Source organism: Sciurus carolinensis, chromosome X (genome assembly GCF_902686445.1).
Source record: "Sciurus carolinensis chromosome X, mSciCar1.2, whole genome shotgun sequence".
Classification (NCBI taxonomy): domain Eukaryota; kingdom Metazoa; phylum Chordata; class Mammalia; order Rodentia; family Sciuridae; genus Sciurus; species Sciurus carolinensis.
Genome location: NC_062232.1, coordinates 25,956,669 through 25,983,530, shown reverse-complemented (window position 1 = coordinate 25,983,530; position 26,862 = coordinate 25,956,669). Strand labels below are relative to the sequence as shown.

The window sequence follows — 26,862 nt, the reverse complement described above, 5'->3', positions numbered from 1 at the left end:
TGGTTTAATTAAAAATAAATTAGAGCTAGGTGCAGTGGCATACACCTGTAATCCCAGCAGCTTGGTAGTCTGAGGCAGGAGGATCATAAGTTCAAAGCCAGCCCCAGCAACTTAGTGAGGCCCTAAGCAACTCAGTGAGATCCTGTCTGTAAATAAAAATATTTAAAAAGGGCTGGGAATGTGGCTCAGAGGTTAAGTACCTCTGGGTTCAATCCCTGATACCCCCCAAAAAATTAGAATTAAAATATTTAAACTTACTTTCCTTCCTTATATATGACAATATATTTTTAAACTGTGATCTGAAAATTTTACTCTAAGCACCATGAGAACAACAGTGAATGTGTTTGCTTTGCCCACTGCACATTCTCCAGTGACTCAAATACTCTGTGGTACATGGTAGGCACTTAGTAACTACCTGGTGATTGCGTGAATTGGATCATCCAAACTCATGGCTAGAACTATTTAACATTTAAAACAGAAATCTTGTAATATTTAGAAATTACCCCTATGAGCTTGGATTAAAGAGCTAAAGATGTATGATGCACTCCTATAATAAGAAAAGTTGCAAATTATGCATGTCTGTATATAATCACAAATAGAAATATTAAATCAAAAGAAATGCAAACATTAGTTATTGACAACAGCTACAAAATGCTACTACATTAAAAATGGAAACAGAATAACATTAAGGTGATACCCTGTATTTTTTAATAGTATGAGTTAATTTAACATTATGGTTTCTTATGTTTCATTTTACATTTTAGAATTTGTATAAAAGTCTGAGTGAAGTGAAGTCTGAAGTGGAAATGGTAATAAAAACTGGACGTCAAATTGTACAGAAGAAGCAGACGGAAAACCCCAAAGAGCTTGATGAAAGAGTAACGGCTTTGAAATTGCATTATAATGAGCTGGGTGCGAAGGTGCGTGCATGTTGAGATCACAAATACTACTTTTCCACTTTCCTTATAAACTGTAAAGAAAAAGTCAATAAGGATGCACAGAAATTCTTGTTGTCATTCTCTTTGTCTTTCTCTCTCTCTCACAGATATATTTTTTCCATGTGTATTTTTTTTCAGTACTAGGGACTGAACCCAGAGGCAATCTACCACTGACCTACATCCCCAACCCTTTTCAAAATTTCTAATTTTAAGACAGGGTCTCACTAAGTTGCTAAGGCTGGCCTCAAACTTGTGATCCTCCTGTGTTAGCCTCCTGAGTTACTTGGAATACAGACATGTGTCACTGCACCCAGCTTATGTGTAATTCTTAAGAAACAATAATTAATCGGTGAGGGAGGTTCAGCTTAATATTATATTGAAAAATATGTGAACTCAGGGAGGTTTTTATAGGCCCATCAGGTAGTTATAAAAGGGTTATTTATTTTAAATTGGTCTTATTGTATATATCTGCATATGATTTGGAGACTGGTAAATATTATAAACTCTCATACATATTTATATGTGTTCTAATAGAGCTGATACTTTCCATGTAGACCACATTTAGTCCAATAGTTGGAGTTGGTGCATGCCACAGAAATTATTACCCCATGTGGCCATATCTTACATAATCCATCCCACATAACTAATGAGATAGCATGGATAGGCAGTTACATCCTTTATCTCTGTGCATTTTATGTATGTATGTTTGTATATATATATATATATATATATATATATATATATATGGTTTGCATATGTGGTTATATATGTGTGATTTACATGTATATGGTTATACATATAGAAATTAAATATATATGTATATATATTATTGCACTGATCAGAGTCTCATGATCAACTTTATTTCAGTTAACATCCCCAGCCCTCGATAGTTCCACCCCTACTTCCCCAAACTGTGGGATATCTAGGATAATTGTCGTACTTCCCCCACCTCAAATATTCTGTACCTATTTAGAGATTAGGTCTCTTCACTATGATAATTGTTTCCTTGCTGAGTAGAAGCTCTTTAATTTGATATAATCCCATTTGTCTATTTTTGCTTTTATGTTGGTGCTTTGGAGTGTATATCCAAAAATCTTTGTAAAGGCATATGACAATAATCTATTTCCCTGTTTTATTATAGTTATTTTACATATTTAGGTCTTATATTTCAGGTTTTAATCTATTTTGAGTTGATTTTTTTGTATATAGTGTGACAAAAGGATCTGATTTCATTCTCCTGCATGTGGAAATGCAGTTTTTCCAGTACAATTTATTGAAAAAACTGTCCTTTCCCCATTGTGTGTTTGTAACACCTTTGTTGAAGAACAATTGGCTGATATGTGTGGATTTACTTCTTCACTCTCTATTCCATTTTTAAGTGTGTTTTTATGTCAGTACCTTGCTGTTCTAATTACTACAGCTTTGTAATATATTTTGGAATTAGTAAGATGCCTCCAACTTTGAACTTTTGCTCAAGATTACTTTGGCTGCTCTGTGTCTTTTGTGGTTATACATGAGTTTTAGAATTATTATTTTTATTTCTGTGAAAATATTATTGTTACTTTTATAGAGATTTATTGAATCTGCAGATCACTTTGAGGAGTATGAACATTTTAGCTCTAGTATGTCTTTAATCTATGAACACCGGATATATTTGAATTTGTGATTCTTCAATTTATCTCATCAATACTTTTTAGTTTTCAGTGTACAGATATCAGTTCTTAGTTAAATTTATTTCTAAAATACTTTAAGTTGTTATAAATATGATTTCCTTACTTTCTTTTTAGATCATTCCTCATTGGTATATAACATACTATTTTTTAAATATAAAAATATGTTGATTTTTTTTGTATTCTGCAACTTGCCTGACTATTATTTCTAAAAGTTTTTGGTGTTAGAGTCTTTAGAATTTTCTATATATAAGATGTCATCTGCAGAGACAGTTTAATTTTTCCCCTTCCATGCTGGTAATCATAAAAAGCAGTATTAAAATCACAAATTGTCAACATCAAGAACTGATCTTTCCCGGGCTGTGGTTGTGTCTCAGTGGTAGAGTGTTTGCCTAGCATGTATGAGGCACTTGTGTTTGATCCTCAGCACCACACAAAAACAAATAATTAAATAAAATAACAGTACACAAATATAGCAACATTAAAAATTAAAAAAGAACTGACCTTTCCCAACAGCTTGGGAGGTTGAAGCAGGAGGATAATGAGTTAAAAGCCAGTATCAGCAAATTACCTAGGCCCTAAGCAACTTAGCATTAACCTGTCTTAAATTTAAAAATATGAAAAGGGCTTGAAATGTGGATCAGTGTTTAAGTGCCCCTGGGTTCAATCCCCAGTACCAAAACAACAACAGCAACAACAACAAAAAAACCTAAGAGAAAAGCTAACTAACCAGGTTAGTTTACTTTATTCTAAGTTTTCTATAAGAAATTTTGGGACTCAGTTGAAATTTAAAATATTAAAATTGTAATAATAATTTATTTTAAAATTTGCAATAATGATAGACATTTGAGGAATTAATATTTTAACTTGAATGAAATATACCAAACATCTCATGTTGCTCCATTAATATGCATAACTTTTGGGGACTGGGATTGGGGCTCAGTGGTAGAGCACTTGCCTGGGACAAGTGAGGCACTGGGTTCAATCCTCAGCACCACATATAATAAATAAATAAATAAATAAATAAATAAATAAATAAAGGTATTGTGTCCATCTGCAATCCACAAAATATTTTAAAATATGTATAACTTTTATATTTTTAAATTTTATATGGTTTAAAAACTAAAATTTGCAATAACTTTATTATGCAGTATCTAATAGAATAAGTGAATTTTAATTATTGCGGATTGCTCATCACTGAAAATAAATTTTAGATTCAAATGGAAATCTGGACAAAATCATTATTATCATTTGATAGTCTTTATATTTCAGTTTGGAACATTTTAAAAAACAGTTTGTTGTCATGCTAAGAGAAAATGTTCTTGTAATTTGTTACAAAACTAAGGAGCACTGATGCTCAATTCATAGCAAAGCAGATAATAATCTCAAAACGCAGTATGTTTTGACTACTTGATTAGTCCAACAATGTACCTTTGGAATAAAAGACCCTTATGCCCTTCTAGAGAAGTTTATCATTACATTAGAGATCATCATAGGGAGAAAAGTTTTATCTGTTCTTGGTGTGTCATTTCAGTATTAATCAATTCTAAAGGATGTTAGTTCTTCCATATTTGATATAAAGTATGGAAGATTGAATAATCTGTAGTCTCAGGACTGGAGATGTAGCTCAGGGGTAGAGCCCTTGTCGAGCATGCACTGCCATAAAAGGAGGAGAAGGAGGCAGAAATCTCTAGTCTCTAATTACAGATCAAAAAATCTCCGCTATTAATCCTAATGGTAAAATTTATTAAGTTATTAAGATCTACTATGTTTATACTTAATAGTTTATCATTCAACCAGGGTGCCTTAAACTAAAATTGTGTCAATGAATATCAATTCTTTTTAAGGTTCTGGGAATCAACCTAAAAGTCGTATACATGCTGTATAAGCATTCTGCCTCTAGGCTATATCCCCAGCCCTTTTTATTTTATTTTATTTTATTTTATTTTATTTTATTTTGAGATAGGATCTAGCTCAGTTGAAGATGTTGGTTTTGACCTTGTGATCTCCTGCCTTTCAGCCTCCCTAGTGGCTGAAATTACAGGTGTGCATCACTGCATCTAACTGAATCTATTTTTTTAAGAAAAATATTTCATGAAATGTTATTTTCTCAGTTTATTGTTTCAAATATAAATTATTGTGTGGACTTTTACTTGACATAAAGTACTTGCACAAAATTTTTGTCTTTGTAGCAGTAAATTTGATATAAAATGACAATGCATAAATTGCTTAGAATTTAAAACAATAAAAATAATATTAGAAAACTATTAGTGCCCTGAGTTGATTATTATTAAGAAATGAATGACTCTCATAATGATGTAAAGCTTTATTTATCCCTGCAAGTACATATTTGAGAATTGATATTTATTTTTAACCATTTGGCACTTAGTCATATCATTAAAGAAAAATGAAAGGAATACTAAGAAATCTTGCTTTACTAGCATGACAGAGTACAGCAAAAACATAGAGCAGGAATTTATGTTTTAAGTAAATAAATTAGAAACATTAATGACTAAGGGATCATGTATTCCTTGGCTGAGAAAAAAATTGCATCTTGAATTTCAAGGTATCTTCAACAACAGCACTTTTATTTAATAAAAACAAAGGTAACAAAACATATTTTATTGTCTTTATATAAAAAGGGGGACCTTTCTAATTTAAACATCATCAGAATTCACCTAGTTGTATGTGGCTTAGTTCAATATGTTACATTTTTGTAGTAGATAACTCATGCTGCCGTAACAAAATAGAGTAGACTGGATGGCTTAAAAAAAGAAATTTATTTCTCTAAGTTCTGAAGACCGGGAGTCCAAGATCAAGGTGCTACATTCAGTTCCAGATGAGAACTTTTATTTGCTTGCATATGGCTACCTTTTTACTGTGTCTTTGCCTCGTGAAAAGAAAAATCACTCTCTCCTTCTTACAATACCACCATCCTCTCAGAACCCCATATTTATGTCCTCATTTAATCTTATTCTCCAAAGAGCAGATATAGTGACTCAATTCAGTATTATGGGGATTAAGGTTTTAAAATGTGGATTTGGGGGCACACAATTCAGTTCATAGCACATTTCTTACAATAAACAATTGTTATTTTTGCACATGGTCTTACCCACAGGTATCCAGGAAAGTTCATGGAGGGCGTGTGGTGTAACTATGATAATGAGATTAAAATCATATGCTGAAGATTTAAAGGCAAAATAAATATAACAGCTTATTGTAATTGTTCAATGAATAAAATAGAATGGTTTCTTATGTCTAAATCTAATTAATTTTATTGAGAAATATTAAACCTAACACTCTTGTTGTAATAATAACTATAATCCATTTTCTGGTTCTCTATGCTTTGATTTTTATGGAAATATAAATGAATAACAATACTTATTTCATCCCCAATATATAGTTGTAAGTGTTTATAAAACAATGCTGGAACATTTTACTGCAGGTGGCACTCTTTTAAATGTATCTGTTCTCCACATGCATAAAAAAATATAAAACTCAATTTTCCTTAAGGTGGCAGTGTCTCCTGATTTTTCAAAACCTATTTAGCTAGATATAAACAAAATAAAATAAATAGAAATCAATAATGCATTAGCTCTGGGAACATAGAATTTCTTTGAAATATTGAATCTAGAATCATTTTCTACCAATAGCATTTAGAAAAATAACTATGCATAGAAATACATCTTAAGGTGTATTTTTTCCTCCCCTACACAAATAAAATCCTTGCAGTCAAAAGGGCAGATACTCTTACTTCCCTTAAAGGAAAAATAGAAGGGAAAAATCAGTTTAAAAATTGAATTTACAGCCTCAACAACTAAATATATTTTTAATGTATAAATACCTCTTGCAAAGGAATTAATAAACTTTTTTTGACTATTTTCAATTTGTATTTGAGTTTCAGGATGTTTATTTTTATTTTAGCATTTTAAATGCTTTATGCATATCTTTCTGTTTTTTAATGCTTATGGTTACATTCTTATTTGGGTTGTATGTATGCAGTTGTATGTTTGTCTTTGAATCAGTGCTACCTATTACATCTAGGGCATATTGTTCAACTGGCATTTGTAGTGGTGGTGGTGTTATTGTTTTAACTAATTTCCTTATAAGTCCAAATTATTTGAAATCTACTTTTAAGATCTCTTAGTAACAAAGCAAAGTATTTTCAAGGTTTTCTTTACCAGCAAATAGTAAAATTAATGCAAATAAAACATGTACCATGTACCTTCAGGTACCAGTTTCATTGAGCCATCCCAGAATGGAAGTAAAGAAGCAATTTAAGTATTGCAGTATGTCAATCTGTTTCACACTATTGTATGTTTTTACCCTCAGCGTAACCCTATATGCCAAACAATACAATTCCATTTGATGGATGTGAAAACAAGGAAATGAGGTATCCTGCCCAAGATCACAGACAGGTTAAAATTACACTGTGCATCTTAGAGTCTAAAGTGCTTATACTCTATCATGCTGCCTCTACCGAGTCAAATATTTACAAATCTAAGACTCAGTTTCCCAGCCTCCATGAAGAATGTGTTTTTTTTTTCCATATAGTTAAAGCAGAGAACAATCAAAACAGAAACAAACTTTAATTTTTCACTGTTTATATTTCCTGACTTGCAATGAATACTTTTGGGGTTTTCATTCATTGCTTTATTTAACATATACAATATACTTAGTGTGACATGCTTCTTAATTCAAATAAGTGTATGGAGTGCAGCAGGGTAACCTAAAGAGGCATGAGTGGAGAGAACATACCTTTAAGTAGTTGCAATTTATCTGGTTTTGCTGATGAGTAGACTACTAGTAGCTTAGGAAGAAATCCTGGGCTTCTTATTAAATCACCCAACAAACTTAAAAAATACAGGAACATTCTGGGAACATAGTGGAGAATTTGTTCATTCCCTATGTGAGAATGTGGAAAAATTTATTTTTAGGGGGTTTTGGTTTTAAATGTTGAATAGAGGAGCAGAAGATTAAGACATGATTTTCTTTATTGATGAGAGTGAAAATTTTGTTTTCTCATTCCTGTTTGCCCCTAATTGATGGTAATTATGTTTAAGGAGGAAATAACCTAACCTTGGTGGTAGTTTGTACAAAAGCAAGACACTTTAAAACTGCATCGATGATGAAATTGATAATTCTGTCATACAAATACTTTTGCCTTTTGAGAGGAATACTATTTCTCCATTTTGATACCTTACTTGCAAGAACAGGCCTCATTTATATATAGAAGATTGTAAACCTGCTTGCCTATCTCTTTGACAAATGACTAGGTTTTCTACAAGAAATGGGACATATTTCAGTTTGACTTATATCATTCCATTTATTACAAATTTTGGCCATAAATTATTTTTATTCATATTAAAGACAAACTTGTATGGCTTTTTTTCCTACTATGACAGCAGATATAAGATACTATCTTTTGGACAAGAAATCTTATCTGCTCAAGGCTGTTTTTATTTACTATTAATGTTTAGAATACATTATTTTTCTAAAAAAATTTTAAAACTTGAAAGAAAAATTATTAATTTAAAATGACAGAAATATGAAGTTTCCAATTAAGTAGTTATAACTAAACATGAGTTGGAAAGTAAACCATGTTATATTTTATTATCTTTCATTTCAGGTAACAGAAAGAAAGCAGCAGTTGGAGAAATGCTTGAAGTTGTCCCGTAAGATGAGGAAGGAAATGAATGTCTTGACAGAATGGCTGGCAGCTACAGATATGGAATTGACAAAGAGATCAGCAGTTGAAGGAATGCCTAGTAATTTGGATTCTGAAGTTGCCTGGGGGAAGGTAAAACACATATCACTGCAGGTTATATTTAACATATGAAAACACATAGTAATATGATTTTATAAAAAAGTATTAATGTGAAAAAATAATAGAATTACAAACATTGTCTTGCTTAATTTTCCCTCTTATCAAAAATTACACAGTAGTTTTCACTCTGCATATTTCAAGACTGGGATAAAGCCAGTGGTAAATTTTAGCAAATCTCTCTTCAAAGTTTATTTGGAATTAAATTGGTTATAAGTAACCAATAAGTATAAGTAACCTTAGGAAAAAAATATAAATCATTAGTCAGATTGTTCAGAAATATGACTTTACATTTTACTAGCATACCTGAGACCAGACTACCCAGGTGGATCTCACAACCTTGAAGTGGAAAAGGACATAGTGACTGTGGACAGTTGGTCTGAACAGGACTTGAAAGATCAGCAAATTTTCAAGGTCATAATAAAAAAATCTATAGGGGTTTGTGTCATTTCCATCACCAAAGGGCATGGTGCATCCTTTCACTCTCAACTGGTAAATTCTTACTATTTCTCTGACAGCCAATCAGACATTTATTGCTGTCTAAAATTTAAGGTACTGGCACTCATAGTTGAATGTTTGGTTTTTTCCAGATGATTCATAACTAGATTACTTGAAAGTGTGCTGATATAAAAGGAATTGTTCATATTAATGGCATGTTTCCCATCTCAAACTTTGCCAAGGCGTTGGAATATTTAGATAAAAAAGTAAATTTATAATAGAATAAAAACCCTCTTGATTTTTAAAAATGAACATACATAGGCATGCATTGACTAGCTTTTTAAGAGATCTGTGGTTTATTTTCAATTCAGTGTGTCTATCAAGATCATCCACAGTTGTTGGGAAATTTTAAGTACATATAATGACTTACAATCATACTGAAACCCAACTTGAAAACTGTTTTTATTTATTTAAGTTTAGAGGATAACTAAACTTATCCGATAAAAGTTTAACACATAAAATTTTCAAATAAGTAGTAGTGAATAAAATTCATTTTCTTCCCATTCAAAATAGGTCTAGTGCTAGAGATAAGATTTTGAGTTATGGTTATTAGTTTAGGAGCATATATTGTGTGAGATTATTACAATAAGAAGGATGCAAGAGTGCAGATTAATAATTACATTGGCCTTATTATCCCCTTACCTTTTAAACTTGTATCACATTTCTATTTGATTTATTTGGTTATTTAGAGTAAGTCAATAATTACATGCTTAGTTATAGCTTAGCTACTACAAGAAATAGACCAACAACATAGTCACTCAAAGAAGATAGAGGTGTATTTGTATCTAAGGTAAGGTCAGTAGTTCAGAGTAAAGGAAGTAGTTTTGCTATAGGAAGTCATTCCAAGATTTGGGTCCTTTTTACTCTATCATTTTGCAGTCTTCTACGTACTTTTACTCACAGGGTGTGAAGCTTGCTCACCACTGTCACACCTTAGCTTCAAACTGCCACAGTGGAGATAAAGAAGTGGATGATAAGCATTTCTCTCTACATTATAAAAGCTGTACACATATTTCTCCTCTTACCTCATTTGCCAAAACTTAGGTAACCCTATATATCCATCAGGGAGAGTGACAAAATATGGTCTCTAGCTGAATGGCTATATGTCCTGCTGAAATGATATTGCATTAAAATAACGAGAAAATGCATTCTGGGATACAATTATTTTGGTCTGAGTGGTATCATCCTTGCCATTTATATCAATAGTTAAATAAAGGCAGAAAAAGGCTTTATGAGCTGTCTCTTTATTTAAAAGAAAACATGTGACCTACAAACGACAGTTCTTAGCATAAGTACCCTTAAAAAACCAAATACAAAAAAATGCAAAATATCCATGATCCATCAAAGTATGAAATATAGTAAAACATGCATGGAACAAGCAATAGTACATTTCAGGAATTCATGAAAATCATCCAAACTTCATTTTATGACTGCTTAAACAAAGTACTAAGGCTAGTGGTTTAAACAATAGAAATTTATTTTTTTACAGTTCTGGAGGCTGGAAGTTCAGGAACAAGATGTCAATGGGATTAGTTTCTTTTGAAGCCTCTCTCCTTAGCTTATAGATGACCATCTTGGTCTTCACATACTCTTTCTTCCATACATGTCTGTGTCCCAAATTTCTCTTATGGGACAATAATTTTACTGGATTAGGCATCATCTTGATCTCATTGTAACACTCTTACCTCCTTAAATGCTATTTTCCAAATATCTTAGCATTCTTAAGTACTGCCAATCCAGACATCTTGAATTTTGGGGGCTAGAATTCAGCACATAACAATGGAGTAGCTCTATAAATATAATGTGGAATGTGATTATAATGTTGTATAAAGGAAAAGTGATTGGTAAGAAGAAAATTGGGAAAAATCTGATTATAATTTATGAGTAGGTTAAGAGAAAATTTAAAAGTATGCCACAAATTAGTTCTGTATTTCAGAAGCCCCAGGAAGTCATTGACTAAGTTACCTAAGGAGATAGTTTTATAGTGAAGTTACAACTTCACCATAAAATCATTAAAATAAAAGGGAATATCTTCTGCAAATATTTCTAGACTATCCTTGTCATATAGCAGCTTGAGTGGTCTGAAGATGTATACAGTTAAGTTTATTCTCATTTCACATGATTTCTTTTTAGATGGGGAATTAGATTCAAGCTGCAATTCTTACCTATTTCAAAAGATAAATGTCAGATTTTTTTAAAAAAATAAACTGAGCAAGCATTTAAATTCAGCATATTAAATATATTCGCCAATCATTCCAAGTACTTATGAGTGGAGAAAATTTGAGTATGTATAGTCAACTTAGTTTTAAGCTCCTTTATTTATTTCTACTGAATTTCTCTCAGTTCTGTTCATCCAATGATATATTCATTTATGTATGAAAAATATTTGAATGTATTTTCATACAAATGAAAATTTCAATTACTCATAAAATGACTGTTTTACCTTAAGTTTATCTAAACAAACAATTTCCAGGGTATTGACTGCAACAAATGTATTCAGTTTTATTTTACAGTATTTTAATTATAGTTATTATATATATAATTACAAAAAAATCTTGCAGGGCCTGAAGAGATAAATAGTACAACTGGACAAGTATAAATAAATTAGAAAACTAGGGAAAATTAAAGTAGAAAGATAAAGAAATATTTGTAAAGAAATATATTCAAAATATCTCATGGGTGGTGAAATGGGTAGGGAAAAATAAAGCCATGAATTTTGCAACAAGCTTCTCTGCAGACAAAACTAAGAACTATACCTATTTATGAGACTCAAAGTACCCAACTTATCAAAACAATCATAACTATTTCTAGGACTTAGATTTGGTAGTAAAAAAAAAAGGATTATAAATGAGATAGTATCTTCATTAATATTGTTGTTTATATTGCCTTATTTTGTACCAGCATGCCAGCACACAAAACAAAAAGTGCCAAAGTACCATTCAAAAAATAATTTTGTGAGAAGACAAAATGTTAGAGCACAAGCCTAGAATGTCCTGAAGTCATCTGTTCATTTTTTTCTAAAGAAGTAGATTATCAGCTATCTTTCCCACAAATATTATTTCCAACATGCAAGCTTTTATATAGAATTAGGCAGCTTAATTGACACTGTGCACCTTCAGAGCAGTTATGCTAGCATGGATATGAGTTACTTACAACTGATAAGGAAACAAATACTTACTGAAGGGAACCTTTTCTTTTACTGACCAACCAGATTACCTGTGTTCTTTCTGAATTTGGCATAGTCTAATGGATCAATTTACCATTCCACTTTTAATGCTGTCACTTTAGAAAAAAACTCACTTTAAAAAAAGCCTTAAACTCTGAAAGGTATATTACAAAATTCAAGCTTCTTGAAAAATATAGTAAAATTGAAAGCACCTTAAATGATGCAATGTGATACCATTTACAAAAAGGTATGTAAAAATATGTAAAAGAGATGTTATACATTATTTAGTAATACATTTATTATATAGTAAAAAAGGAAGATATGAATGAGAATTAACAACAGTGAACACAGAATAATACCTATATCTGTGAGAACAGTGAATATGACTGTGTATAGGAAACAAACATATATAATATATTTTCCTTGAATGGGTTATGAGTATAGAAGTGATGATTATAATTTCTGTATTTTCTGTTTCTAATATCATATATAGGAATCTAAGAAAACAAAACATACAAAAATGCCAAATGATTGGGATTTTTTCTTTGAAAACCCCCATAACCAGGTTCTGTGACATAAATCTTAACAATTAAGAAACATCTACTATGTTAGTAAGATTCACTTTACTATAATGAAGTACCTGAGTCAGCTATCCTGGAAAAAGAGAAGGTTTATTCTGACTTACCAGTTTTGCAGTTTCTCGTCCTAGATTGGGTAGCCTCATCATTTTGGGTCTCTGGTGAAGGCAGCACATCATGGCAGAAACTCATAGCAAAGCATACTGCTTACATAATTATCTAGGAAGAAAAGAGACTGAGAAGAGCAACAGAGTCCCATAATCCCTTTTGAGGACATACTCCAGTGACCTAATGATCTCCCATGAGACTCTAATTACTGAAGGTTCTGCTCTCTCCCAGTAGCATTACCCTGGGAGCCAAGCCTTTAATTCATGGGACCTGTGGGAGAAACTACCCATATTCAAACCATAGCATCTATGTGTTGGAAATTACTGGCTTCAAGAGAATATGCCTAGCATTCCTCAGGCTTAGCTAAGTATCAGTCAAAGATACTCCTGCTGAGTAAGCAACAAGACAGGAACCTAGAAGATCACCTTTACCTAAGCCAGTGAAGAACATTGTTTTTTTCAGTTTTTACTGAGGGTGTGTGTATTGATTTTCTGGAACTCATTAACTACATTACAGTAGGGTTGACTGATTCTTATTCACTATTTCCTGGTGAAACTAGAGTCACAGAAATGAGTGGCACAAAATGATAGTTGAGGATTTGCATCAAACTGGAGCCAAAGGAAACATGTGAGTGGTTAGTTTGTGTGATAGAAGTGCAGGTACTGCAGTCCTTATAATGCTACTACTCAGAGGAAATCAGTATCAGAGGAAAGATGTGCAAGTCACCAGATGTGAAGTAACATCAAGTCTATGACCCTCTGAAGATGATGTTGTTTCCCTTATTATAAATATGTAGCAAAATGCTCAATATCCCTTCCTCTGAATATTGAATATTTCTTAGAGCATCCAAGGTTAGCAGTAGAGTAGGCATTCACTTTTTGTAAGGATGTAGCAATCATATGTATCTAGGCTACTTATGATGAGGAGTAATGCTACTATGGGAACCATTATAAATCTGGTTTACTAGTGACTATCTCAATTCTAACCAACTTTTTGAGCTTCCTTAAAGGCAAGAATTCTTCAGAGACTCACTCATCAAGATTAAGGTAAATCTAATAGAGTTGATGAACTCTAGCAGAGATGTCCAAACTGTAACCAAAAGACTCATTCCATTTTGCTGCCTGTTTTTTTTTACAGCTCACTTGCTAATAATTGCTTTTCATATGTAAATAGTTGGGAGAAATAAAGAGAATGCTTCATGATACATAAAAATTATATGAAATCCAAACATCAGTATTCATAGAATTTTGGAAAATAATCATACCTGTTTGTTTACTTACTGACTGTGACTGCTCTTATACTACACCAGCACAATTGAGTAGTTAAGATGGTAATGGCACAGCCCACAAAACGTAGAACAAGTGCAGGATGGTTATTGACAGAAATAGCATGCCAACTGAAATGGAAGAAAGCTAATGTAAAAATAATTCATATGCCTGATCCTAGACTTTGCCCTGTCTCAATCTTGGAAGGGTATCAAGAGTTGACATTACTAGGATTCTTTTGGTGTGTTGTAGGAGTTGTCTTTCCTAAGCATAATCTTACATCTAAGTTTTCTCCCTACTCAAAATTCAGTAGTCATAAATTCAGAACCAAAAATGTTAGAGCAAACACATAATCTTTGCTTAAAATACTGGGTGATACATGAAATAATTTCAGATATTTAAAGTTGCCATCTACTTGGAGTGAACTCTAAACCTGAAAATATCATAGATGTTACATAAGATACTTAGTGATCCCACAAGAAAGAATGGGAGAACTTACAGAAGTAGCTAGGATGGGTGCAGGGTTGATTAATTGGAAGGACATCTGTAAGCAAGAAAACTATCTTGTCTGGTTCCACCCTGTAACCATGCTCCCAAATTATAATTCTATAAAAAGAAATCAATAAATTTAAAATTTTTTATTTTTTAAAATTTTTGCAGTCTGCATTTTGATTCATTGTACACAAATGGGGTACATCTTTTCATTTCTGTGGTTGTACACAATGTAGATTCATACCATTCATGTAATCATACATGTACATAGGGTAATGATGTCTGTTTCATTCATTTAAAATTTTTGATTTTTTTAGAAAGGAAGAGGAAAGCATTTTAAGTGAAAATAATGGGAAGAAGACATTTTAGAATAATAATAGAAAGGAGAAAAATTGGATAATGAGAATTTTAAAGTTAAACTACTAATACTGTTTTGAAATTCCTGAAGTGAAATATTCCTTTCTCTGGTTTTTACAGTTCAGTCTGCTTTGTTCAGAATAGTGTTAAAGAGGGAAAAATTAATACTAAGATGATGAAAGAATGGATTATTCCTAGCTGCATGGCCTGGAGAATAAAGATAGTATAAGGGAATTGTAACAGATATTTTTTATGCCATAAATTATCAGACACTTTTGCCTTTCATACCTCACAACTCTATTAATGGAGTTTGCCAGACTGAGGTCAGAGACATTGATGTCAATAGAGTAGAACTGATGAAAGGAAATGGAAAGGCAACATAGGGGAGATTCAAGCACCTGTGCCAGACTGCACAGGATCCTTGAGCTATCATAAACTCTATCCTCTTGAACAATTGCATAGGTATTAACAATTCACTGGACAAGAGTACAGGGGAAATGTCTGGTTTTTTAAAATATTTTTAAAATTATACATGGACACAACACCTTTATTTTATTTATTTTTAATGTGCTGAGGATCAAAACAGTGCTTCACACATGCTAGGCAAGTACTCTACCACTGAGCCACAACCCCAGACAAAATGTCTGTTTTGATCACTGGTGTTTCCCATGTACATTTTATAGCGTCTAACACATGTTCATTAAATATCTGTTCAAAAAAGTTGTAATTTAAGATGAAAATTGAAAATACAATGACCAGTTCTCGAGAGAAGAGGAAAATGCTAATGTACATTTAAAATTATTCATATTTTTGAACAAATGGAAACATGAACAGCCATCTGATCAAATGTTCCTATTTTGTAGATGAGAAAATCGAATTCCTGGTACATAACAAAACCACAACTAGAATTCAATACTGTCTCTGATTCCAAACCCTTTTTACAGTATACTAAATTATCATTAGAAATATTATTCTCTAGTAATTATTAAGACACTCAAACTCTAAAATAATATAAAAGATATCCAGAAAAGAACCATGAATGAATTCAATGTGCACAAAATATAAGCCCATGTTAAAATAATAAAATGAAAAATATTTACATTTATCACTTATTACATTGTTTTCTTTCCCCAATAATATGATTTTAGGTCTCAAATTGTATTTTAATATCTTAAATTAACTCTGATTAGTTGGATATAAGTAAATCAATTCTGACTATCCCATTAATAGCCCAAATTGCTTAACATACAAATTGAGCATGAAAATACAGCCATAAGAAAGCAAATATGTGATTAAATAAAAGTTTATTTCTCTAACGACCATTATGTTTGGAAAACATAAGCTACAGCAAAGTTTAATCTATATAATTTTCTGATTTAACCACTAACATATTTCAGCTATTTCTAATTTAGTTTCATTAATCAAATATTTCATATCAGTTGAGTAATTCAGCTCCATTAAACCTCATGTATATATATGACTGCATGACCAATGTTTTCCAAATTATATAAAATCAGAAAAATGAGATTACACTCTATTTATGTATGATCTATCAAAATGTATAAATGCATTCTGTCATGTACAACAAATTGGAAAAAATAATTAATTTAAAAAAATTTTAAAAACCCTTCACTATCCATGATGCCATCTACAAATTAAAATGGTCAAATACAATTCCCTAGAAACATTTTTTGGTGCTATAATAAACTAAATCTACCAGGTTTTGGATAATTCACATCGACCATTTTTTATAAACTGAGCAATATATTTTATTAACAGTAGTCTCAATGTACCAAGGTTGCCTGAGAGAAGTACACACAGGACATGTTTAAGTTAATTCAGAGTATTAAATAATACAAAATATTTTATGTCTAAATTGCCACTTATATAAAAAGTTATTGTGCTTTTCACATTTATTTCAGAGGGAATTTTTATAATATTCAACATGAACAAGAACAATTATTAGTTTCCTCCATTACCTATATGCTGCCAATTTGCTTCTAAAATTTACTTACTATCACCCAATGAATCCTTATGACAGACTATGTCCTTCTGTTTGCCACTGGCTCTCAACATTGACCACATGCTGAAATCACCTGGGAAACTTGGAAAACATCAATTACTGGGGTCCACCTCCAGAGATTCTGATTTAATTGGTCTGTCAGAGAGTAGCCAATGACTAATAATATCTAACAAAGTTGAGAACCACTTGATAATGTCATAAAAGCAAGATTCATGAATTTCAAGTAGTCTGATGAGATCTCCATTCAATTCAGTCAGCCATGTTTTGTATTAAAAAAAGAATCAGCTTTCACCATTTCTGGTTTCTGCTCCTAGATTATCAGGATAATTGCTTCAACTCATCACTTCTCTTAGTTCTAAAAGCATGAGAACTATTACTTATTTTTAAAGTCTGTTACACTATCATTCTCATGAAAAATTGCATATCTTTTTTTTAAAGAGAGCACAGTAATTCATCTGTGAAGTGAAATTACACTAGCAGATCATTAACTTGGTACAATGAATGCATCAAGCAGCTGTTACTTAGAAAATAGAACATCTGTTAAATGCCATTGAAGTCACTATTCACTGTCATTATAGTTATAACTATAATTTCTGTTCTGCACATTCTGCTTTCATGAAATTTTTAATAGACAATACATTATTAATAAAAAGTCAATACACATTGCTATAAAATCCACTATTTAATGTTTTATATTCTTCTTTAATCTATCATTATATTATTCCATCACATTAGCCTAATAGTAAAATATGTCCTAAACCTCGAGCCATAATAGGATAAAACAAGAGCTTGAAAAGGCAATTAATATCAAATTTTATCACATTTAATACATATTAGGTTGTATGATACAACAGTAATTTGAATCCAACTGTTTAGGATCCAAACATACACAGACAACACTGTAAAGGTAAATTGTATGTTTCATTTCAAATTCAAAAAACTTTAATAAATACACATCTTGGAATTGCGCTCATATGGTAATTTATTATCTGTCTTCCTTTGAACATATTTGTGCAGTTAAAAGATAAAAGAACTCTTCCATTTCTAATACACCAGAAGTGGTATAATATTTACATAGACCAACTATGTGTAGAATTCACTTGGGTTAGGGGAATGTTTTAAGATATCATTTATGAGTGTGTTAGTTAATCCTTCATCCATATTAAAGTAAACACGCAAGAGATAAAGAGCTAAAAATCCCACAAGAATCTAGAGTGTTTTAGGAAAGGGAGAGAGAGATAAGGAAATGGTGTTAAGTCTCATATGGAACTGCATGTCGGGCCAAGTTAGATACAATTTATGGGATTGGAGACCTGTAATAAGTTTAAAAAGAGGGAGTGGAAATATCACAGCAGTTATGTAAGATACCCTAAGACCATACATTCTTGGGATACTCCCCAAAACTGGGGGAAAGTGTTGGAAAACTTAATAAAATGTTAGATGGTTATGAAAGTGAGTGAAGCCCAAGTAAAGTATGTTTTCTATCCCTGGGTAAAATATCTCTGCATGTGTTTGTATGGGCACAGATATCTATTCTAGTACTTTTATAGTTCTTGAGTAAAGTTTAAGAAAAAATTGCAATCATGTGATGGTATGATCAGATATCAACAGAGCAGGTGTTTCCCATCCTCCTACTACATCAGTGAGGTGAGTTGATGGGTTAATGGCTGAATCCTAAACCTAGTACCTCACTTAAAATTTCAACAATTAACTTATAGATATGAGGAGTCAATCAGAATGTACTTTTCATAATTCCATAAACACAGAGAATATTTACATATGAAGAAATTAGGTAGCATTTAAAAATTATCACAGTTAGAACATAGATAGCAAATTTGTTTATTTGAAATCAGAAAAGTTAGTAATTTATAATATTCTGAAACTATCAGCTATCATAAATACATGAAAATAAAAGCATGTTAGACTTCGTTGCAGTTTATATTTAAGTTATATTCTCCTCATGTCAGACATTTCTCCAATGTCATAAAAACCCTTAGTGTCAGGTATATAGTTCACATTTAGCTGTTCTTGTATCTCCAATAGTGAACCTATACCACCTCATATCAAAATAAAACATACTGTATACAGTCTTGCTTTTTTTTCAGACTTAAAATCCATCCTAGGAGCTGCATGAGAAAAAAATGAAGGGCTAGAGCTATAACTTAGTCAACTTAGCTATTGAATTTATCATTTCTCCTTGAGAAAGGTAGACCTTTAATAACCCACTCCACACATCACTTCACAAGGCAAGAGAAGAAATTCGGTGCACTGAGAATTGGATTCTTTGGAAGATGAGGAATTGCCAGGAATGATTAGTTCCTTCTCTCTATCTGACTAGCTCCCTTAGAGTGGAATGAATAAGGATATAAAGAGAATGGCCAAAGTGATGGCTTTTGTTTATTTCCTCATCCATCAGTAGTCACAGACATTCTTCTGTTATGGGAACATATTAGAGCAAGAAAAAATGGTTTCTCGATAGCCTCATAAAATGTATGCCTTTAGTTTTCAGTAAGGGTCCAATGATATTCCCCTTTTAGTGGCCTTCTATTTTAATCTTCATACCTTCTAATCACTTTTCACTTTGTCTTTAGTCCAAACTATCTAGTCCTCCAGCTTCAAGTGTCACCTTTCGCTTGTAGCCATTCATGGTTCTCCCAACCACTCACATTTTTCCCAAAACTAGGTCTTTTCTAGTATGATATTAGATAATTTTATTGCATTTCAGCTTTTCTCTGCAGCCACACTTTAGGCATGATTACAGCAGGGCATGCAAAGATTATTTCCTTTTCTATGGTAGTGAATAGCACAGCAAAAAATGAATATTAGGCCTATTGTGTACATTAACTAAGTGAATTTTTTAGTAAGACCCTAAAGAAAGTAAGATTAGTATATCATTTGAAGTCTAAGAAGTTATTTGTTTAGTTACCCCTTTGAGTGAAAACCCTTTTGAAGGGGAAAATAAACCCATCGAATGAACACAATATGTTTCCCTAACCCCATGTAACACTTATACAAATGATTAAATACTGTTTATTTTATGAATATCAATATAAAGGTTTAACTATAAGTCCATTTTTTAGAATCAGTAGAATCAGAATAAAAATTTTCTATGAATCACCTTTAACAATAAGCAGTTATGAACAACCATTATGATCACTGCTTTTTTCAAACGTCACTATGATAATAACTTTAACAAAATTTAGTGTGTTATCCTGTGATTTTTGAGAAACCTAACAAGTAATTAGTCCACATTTTCTATTTTATTATTCCCATTAACTGAATGAACTATGATTGGACACTAAAAATTTTCTTTTGAAAATAAGCCCAAAGATTTTTGGGTAAAAGTTTAATACATAATAGTTATTTTGATCTAGGACCTAGTTACAATATTTCCTAAATTCAAAATTATGATTTCTTCTGAGGTTTAGAAAATTTTATTGCCTTTAATTACATTGCCTGGCATGTAAGAAACAAAGATACATATAAAATTATTTTATATTAAGGCTAAAACATAAGGTAATCTTTATGAAGATATTTTAAGAGATAATTAGTAATCCTAATATAAATTAAATTGGAAATTTTTGAGGTGTTTTTTGGCAAGTAAATCAACTGGAGTGACAAACCATTAGTGTGGTATACAGGAAATAAAGAAAACTCATTTACTTGTATTTTCTTGACCCAACTATACTCAAAAGTTTTTTAAAGATAGGGAGTTACCTTCTCTTTCATTTTATCCACAGTGCCTAGAACACTGGCCAATATCTGTGATTGTAGAGGTTGGATATTAACCAAGGAAAAGGAAAAGGATTTAAAAAGGCTGAAATCTAGTCCAGGTCTACTCAAAAGTAATGTTTTGGAGGGACCATATTCCCCTCAATGGGGTACTTTCTATAATTTTCCAAAATACATTGAGCAGTATCACTTACAACACTGCTACAATAGTAACTGGCATGTAATAGGAGTATAATAAACATTTATGATTGATATATGAACACATTACTTTAGGAAATGCTAAACTTACTCGTATAACTAATGACACCTACATTGCAGATAACTCTTGTAACATGTAAGTCGATTTGGGGTTAATTGCCTCAATTTTGGGTATTTTTATATTAAAAGCACAAATGCAAAAGCATAATATAGAGGGCTGGGTTGTAGCTCAGTGGTAGAGCACTTGCTTAGTACATGTGAGGCATTGGGTTTGATCCTCAGCACCACATAAAAATAAATAAATAAGATATTGTGTCCCTCTACAACTAAAAATATTTAAAATATCATTAATATAGACTTGAAACAGTTATCCTTTCCTGTATAAAAAATTTAATTCCATCATTTTATCTCATTTATACCTTCCTGCTTACCTGCTTATTGATGGCAAGGGCAAGAACAAAAATGAATAAACCAGGAGGACCTGATGGTTTGGAAGAACAACAGTCACAAGCACTATTTAGGTATATAATAAAGGTAGAAAAGCCATATTGGGAGCTTCTAGGAATAAGACATAAGATCTTGCTAGGTGTGGTGGCGTATGACTAATCCCAGCAACTCAGGAGGCTGAAGCAGGATGGTCCCACGTTCAGAACCAGCCTCAGGAACTTAGTGAGTGCCTAAGCAACTCAGCAAGACTCTGTTTCTAAATGAAATATAGATAGGGCTGGGAGTGTGGCTTGATAGTTAAGTATCCCTGGGTTCAATCCCCAGTACCAAAATAAAAATAAGATAAAGTAAAATCTAGATTTGTTTGTCAGAAAGATTACCTCTTTCTCTTTTACATGGACTACTTCTGTTGTTCTCTGTGCATATATTTCATTTGATTCTTTTCAGGTCGACTTCCTGTGCTTTCTTCTTATTATTTTTGTTACTGAGATTTTTGTCTTGCTTTGACTGGCTTTCTGTGATAAAGATATCAGCTTCATCTGCAAATGACTTTTCAGTTTACATTCTAATTGTAGTGGCTGTGTCTCTCAGTTAACCTTTTATGAGAAGAAATCTACTGTGTTCTGACTCAACTCCCTCTGCATGTCTAACATCTGGTTGTGTAGGTAGGCAATGGGAAAACTGAAGACAGAGGCAGGGAAACTCAAGGTGGTTAGTCATGCCTCAGTTCAAGAAAAGGGCTCTGAGTAGGGGAAGCAGAAAATATTTGTCCTGGGATTCAGTTTTCTAACAACTCTGTTTTTTTCATATTAAATGTGATTATTCTTAAGTTTTGTAAATAAAATCTTAGCACTTATGATTATAGTGCTTTCTTAGGGGATTTTAATCTAGGATATACAGGTAGAATTGAAGTTTGTGAACTTGCTTTGGAAAAAATCTTTATTCACATAATTGAAATTAAACATTTTTCTATTATAAATATGAACAATTCTCGGTAAAGCAATACTTGTGATTTTATCACCAATAGAAATGACAATTATATTTCATGTCCCAGTCATTGTATATACTTAAAAATATCAGTTATGCTTATTACTGCTCTGAAAATATCTTAAAAATTATTATGGTAGGCCATGATAGTTAACATGTTAGGAGAGAAAATATGTACTACTTACTATATTACAAAATTTTAAAAAATCATGTACATTATGTTTCAGTACAAGTGATTTAATTTAAAATCCTGTTAATTTTATTCCTTGGAAAGCATTAGTATGAGAAGGGGAATAATCACCAGATGCCAAACAGGTTAGTGGCACCAAGAAGCTGAATGTCCTTGCTGCAGAAATGAAGTAGCACCATACCTGTTGAATTATCTCAAAGCAGATCCTTATTTATGGATGAGTCTTCAAATGACTGCCTTTATCCATTAAATAAAATTAAATAAAATATATTTAATTAAATGATGTGTATGTTAAATGTATAGTCATGATTAGATAAGAAATTAATGATGTTTATGTATAAATGTTTGCCCTATATCCCTAATAATTAAACTGCAATATATAATGTGATTTCATGGTTTGTAAGCACATTTGTTGTAGGTGTCTTACCGTATAAACCATATATATACTCCCATCACAAGTATTAAATGCTAATGCTACAATATGTTACTTAAAGCTTAGTGCTGTCCTTTTCACAGGCTACTCAGAAAGAGATTGAGAAGCAAAAGGTTCACTTGAAGAGTGTCACAGAGCTAGGAGAGGCCTTGAAAACGGTGTTGGGCAAGAAGGAGACCTTGGTAGAAGATAAACTGAGTCTTCTGAATAGTAACTGGATAGCTGTCACTTCCCGAGCAGAAGAGTGGTTGAATCTTTTGTTGGTAAGAGACTGGAAGCTTTTCCACCCATCTCTAACAAGAGAAAAAATTTTATGCAAGCATTCGGTTAATATTTGAAAATTCCACCTCTCCACAATCATGCTGGCTCCTAATTCTTTATATGTAGATCTCTATAACTATATTTTAACATATTTTTGTCTTTCTGTGCTTTATTCTTTATGGAGATCTCACTTAAAAATTAATTTGAGTGATACTATATTATTGTCCTTTTTAGAATTGTAAAAAGTAGGACACATTCTTTAAGAATATTGTTTAACCAAATAATGTTACAATATATCTTTGTACAATTAAGGAATACCAGAAACACATGGAAAACTTTGACCAGAACGTTGATCAGATCACAAAGTGGATTATTCAAGCTGATACACTTTTGGATGAATCTGAGAAAAAGAAACCCCAGCAAAAAGAAGACATACTTAAGGTAGCAAATAAAATATTGTGAAAACTAATTTTTAAACTGCACAACAGTTATGTCAATCATGTTTGTCCTAGAAGAAACCATGGACTTAATAAGAGTAAAGCAATCAGTCTTTCTCTCCTTCCTTCCTTCCTTCCTTCCTTCCTTCCTTCCTTCCTTCCTTCCTTCCTTCCTTCCTTCCTTCCTTCCTCTTCCTTTCTTCCTTCCTTCCTTCCTTCCTACCTTCCTTCCTTCCTTCCTTCCTTCCTTCCTTCATTCATTCTTTTGTGAATGGGAATTGACATCAAAAAGTTCTATAATCAGGATATATGTCCAAATCCACGTTTCATCTAATCACATCCAGTTTAAACTCTGGTTAGAAAGGAATTCCATGTTTTATTTTGTTACTGTATTACAAGCTCTTGTCTATTTTAATGGTAGTACTATTATACTCTTGTGTCTAAAACAAAGCACAGTTTCCATCATTCATAGAACTCATCTGAGTAAACACCTGAAATGCAATCATTTGGATATTTTATCTATGCCAAATCCCAATCTTTGTACACAGGTTGAGCATCACTGATCCAAATATCAAAATTCAAATTGCTCCAAAATCCAAAACTTTTGAGTGCCATCATGATGTTACTAGTGGAAAATCCCACACCATGAAACTGTTTCATGAACAAAATAGTTTAAAATTATATACAGTTACATTCAGATTGTGTGTATAGATATATATGAAACATAAATGAATTTGTGTTTAAACTTGAATTCCATCCCCAAGATAGCTTATTATATATGTAAATATTTCAATATTCAAAAAATATTTCACAAAATTCAAAATACTTCTAGTCCCAAGTACTTTAGACAAGGAATATTCAACCTGAAATTATTCATAACCTGTGATAGAAAAACTGAATTTTTCATTTTTTAATGACATGTAAAGTAAACATAACTTCAGGCTCCCTCTTTTTTGAACTACTTTTTTTTGAAATTCTAATTCTTCTTTCTCAAGGGTAACTTCATCTTTCTTTTAACAAATGGTTCCTTTAAAAGGGTATGAGAGGCATAATGTACAAACATATCTTATAGATACGGCATTGACTTTGTTGGATGATAGCCCCTTTCTCAATTAAATAGGAAGAATTGAATTTTAAATCTCATTTACATTAATAATTCTTATTTTAGTTTTGCTGAGCTCTTCAATAATATCAGGTGCCTAGTGAGTTGCTACTTAAAGAACACTCATAAAACCAAAGGCTGAATGTCCTCTCTGATATGCAGATACTAACACACAATAAAGGGGGTGGGGATAGAAGTTCAATGGATTGGACAAAGGGGAATGAAGGGAAGGGTGTGGGGTTGGGAATGGGAAAGACAGTAGAACGAATTGAATGTAACTTTCCAACATTCCTATACGAATACAGCACCAGTGAAAATCCATATCATGTACAACCAAAAGAATGATATTCTAATTAGAATAAGTCATACTCCATGTATATATACTATGTCAAGATACATTCTACTGTCATATATATCTAAAAAGAAAAAAAAATCATGATTTCTTTCTCTTCAATTCATTGTTTTTCCTTTTTATACCATGGGTATTTCCCATAATTTGTGATTACATTCTAATGAAAAACTCTAAATGCTTTTTAGGCTACCTCCAAAACATATTTACTCTATTATCTGGAACTTATTTTGATATATTTTCCATTATCCCTTGAAATGTAGTCAAGAATGTCACTTTATGATGAAATTCCTTCAAAATTTTTGAGATAATAAGAACTGAATTTTTTAACTTACAGTCTCTGTGATCTCTTGAGTCAGGCAGAAAATTCCTCAATACCTCTATATATAACACAGAATCAATATCTGTTAGAAAATCAGTTTTTTCACTGAGAGTCTATGTAATAAACCAAGAGGAACTCCAAATGAGCAGGAAGAAATAGAAAAGTGTGATTCCCTGTTAAGTACATGTTTAGGTTGTTCTACAAATATTAAATTTCATCAATAAAAGATAAGGAAGACTACATATAAAGTAATATTTTTGTGTACAACATAAAGAAATCAGGAAAATTGCATTTGTCCTTCTCAGACTAAATAAAGTTTAAATTGACATGCATCAAACTTAATCAAAGATTGGGACCTGTTTTTCAGGCATCATACATATTTTCACCTTTACTCTACTTATTATGGAAGTTGACTTTTCCCCCTCCCTTTTCATTCTTTTGCATGTCTCATGTCTCTGTCTCTGTCTCTGTCTCTCTCTCTCTCTCTGTCTCTCTCTCTCTCTCTCTCTCTCTCTCTCTTTCTCTCTCTTTATCTGACTCAACTTCCATTACTAACTTCAAGCCCTATTTCTTGCTCATGGAATATAGCGTTTAAAGGCTGAAATGAATGACATGCGCCCAAAGGTGGACTCCACACGTGATCAAGCAGCGAACTTGATGGCAAACCGCGGTGAACACTGCAGGAAACTAGTAGAGCCTAAAATCTCAGAGCTCAACCATCGATTTGCAGCCATTTCTCACAGAATTAAGACTGGAAAGGTAGGAAGATCTACTCCAAGGTGGAAAGTAGTGCTAAATGATCTCTTGCGAAGGTTGCGCTGTGCCCTGAAGGGGGCAAGCAACCCCCACAGCAAAATTTCCAAAAGGAAAATGAAGGTCAAATTGCATTTAAGGAAATTTTACCACTGACTCTCATGAGAGATAAATCAATCTCCCCACCCCCTTTTCTCCCTCTGTCTCTCATACTTTTTTGCTGCCACAGCTATTCTAGAACTGCATTCTGCACTGGTTTACATATGTACTTTCAGGGGTCACCTACAGCAAAGTAGCAAATAGCATGCTGCAGGCAAAAGTAAAAAATACAAAAGCACAAAAGATTAAGAACACGCTACTGATATTGATACATTTTGCTAAATATAATATTGCTTATGTGTATTATAGATTGAATATCCAGAATGAGGCCTTGTACATCTCCTGCATGATCTAGGGTATTTGTACTTCTTATTGTGCACATCTGTGTATTAATGTGTTCTTGCTAGTTGCAAACACTGTGACAAACAGGCTATAATGAAATGCTCAAGCCATGAAGACAAAGAGTTACAAAGCTTATATATCCTAATTTTTGTAATTTTATATATTTATTTATATTTATTCTATTTAATGAAGAGCCAGGGGATATGGTACTTTTGCATGAAAACCTTTATATTTGTGTAACATTTAATGAAGATAAAATCTTATGTTATGCAAAAATATATGAATATAGCA

The 26,862-nt window shown here is 32.1% G+C and overlaps 1 protein-coding gene across 4 annotated transcripts in view; it reads left to right on the top strand.

Moving 5' to 3' along the window:
* Positions 1 to 26,862, top strand: part of Dmd (dystrophin) — a 2,099,091-nt gene that overhangs the window by 821,448 nt on the left and 1,250,781 nt on the right. For all 4 annotated transcript variants that reach the window (XM_047536255.1, XM_047536256.1, XM_047536254.1 and 1 more), the window contains exons 33-37: positions 765 to 920; positions 8,238 to 8,408; positions 22,990 to 23,169; positions 23,480 to 23,608; positions 25,966 to 26,136. In XM_047536255.1, coding sequence (XP_047392211.1) covers positions 765 to 920; positions 8,238 to 8,408; positions 22,990 to 23,169; positions 23,480 to 23,608; positions 25,966 to 26,136 — 807 coding nt within the window. The remainder of the gene's footprint in view (positions 1 to 764; positions 921 to 8,237; positions 8,409 to 22,989; positions 23,170 to 23,479; positions 23,609 to 25,965; positions 26,137 to 26,862) is intronic.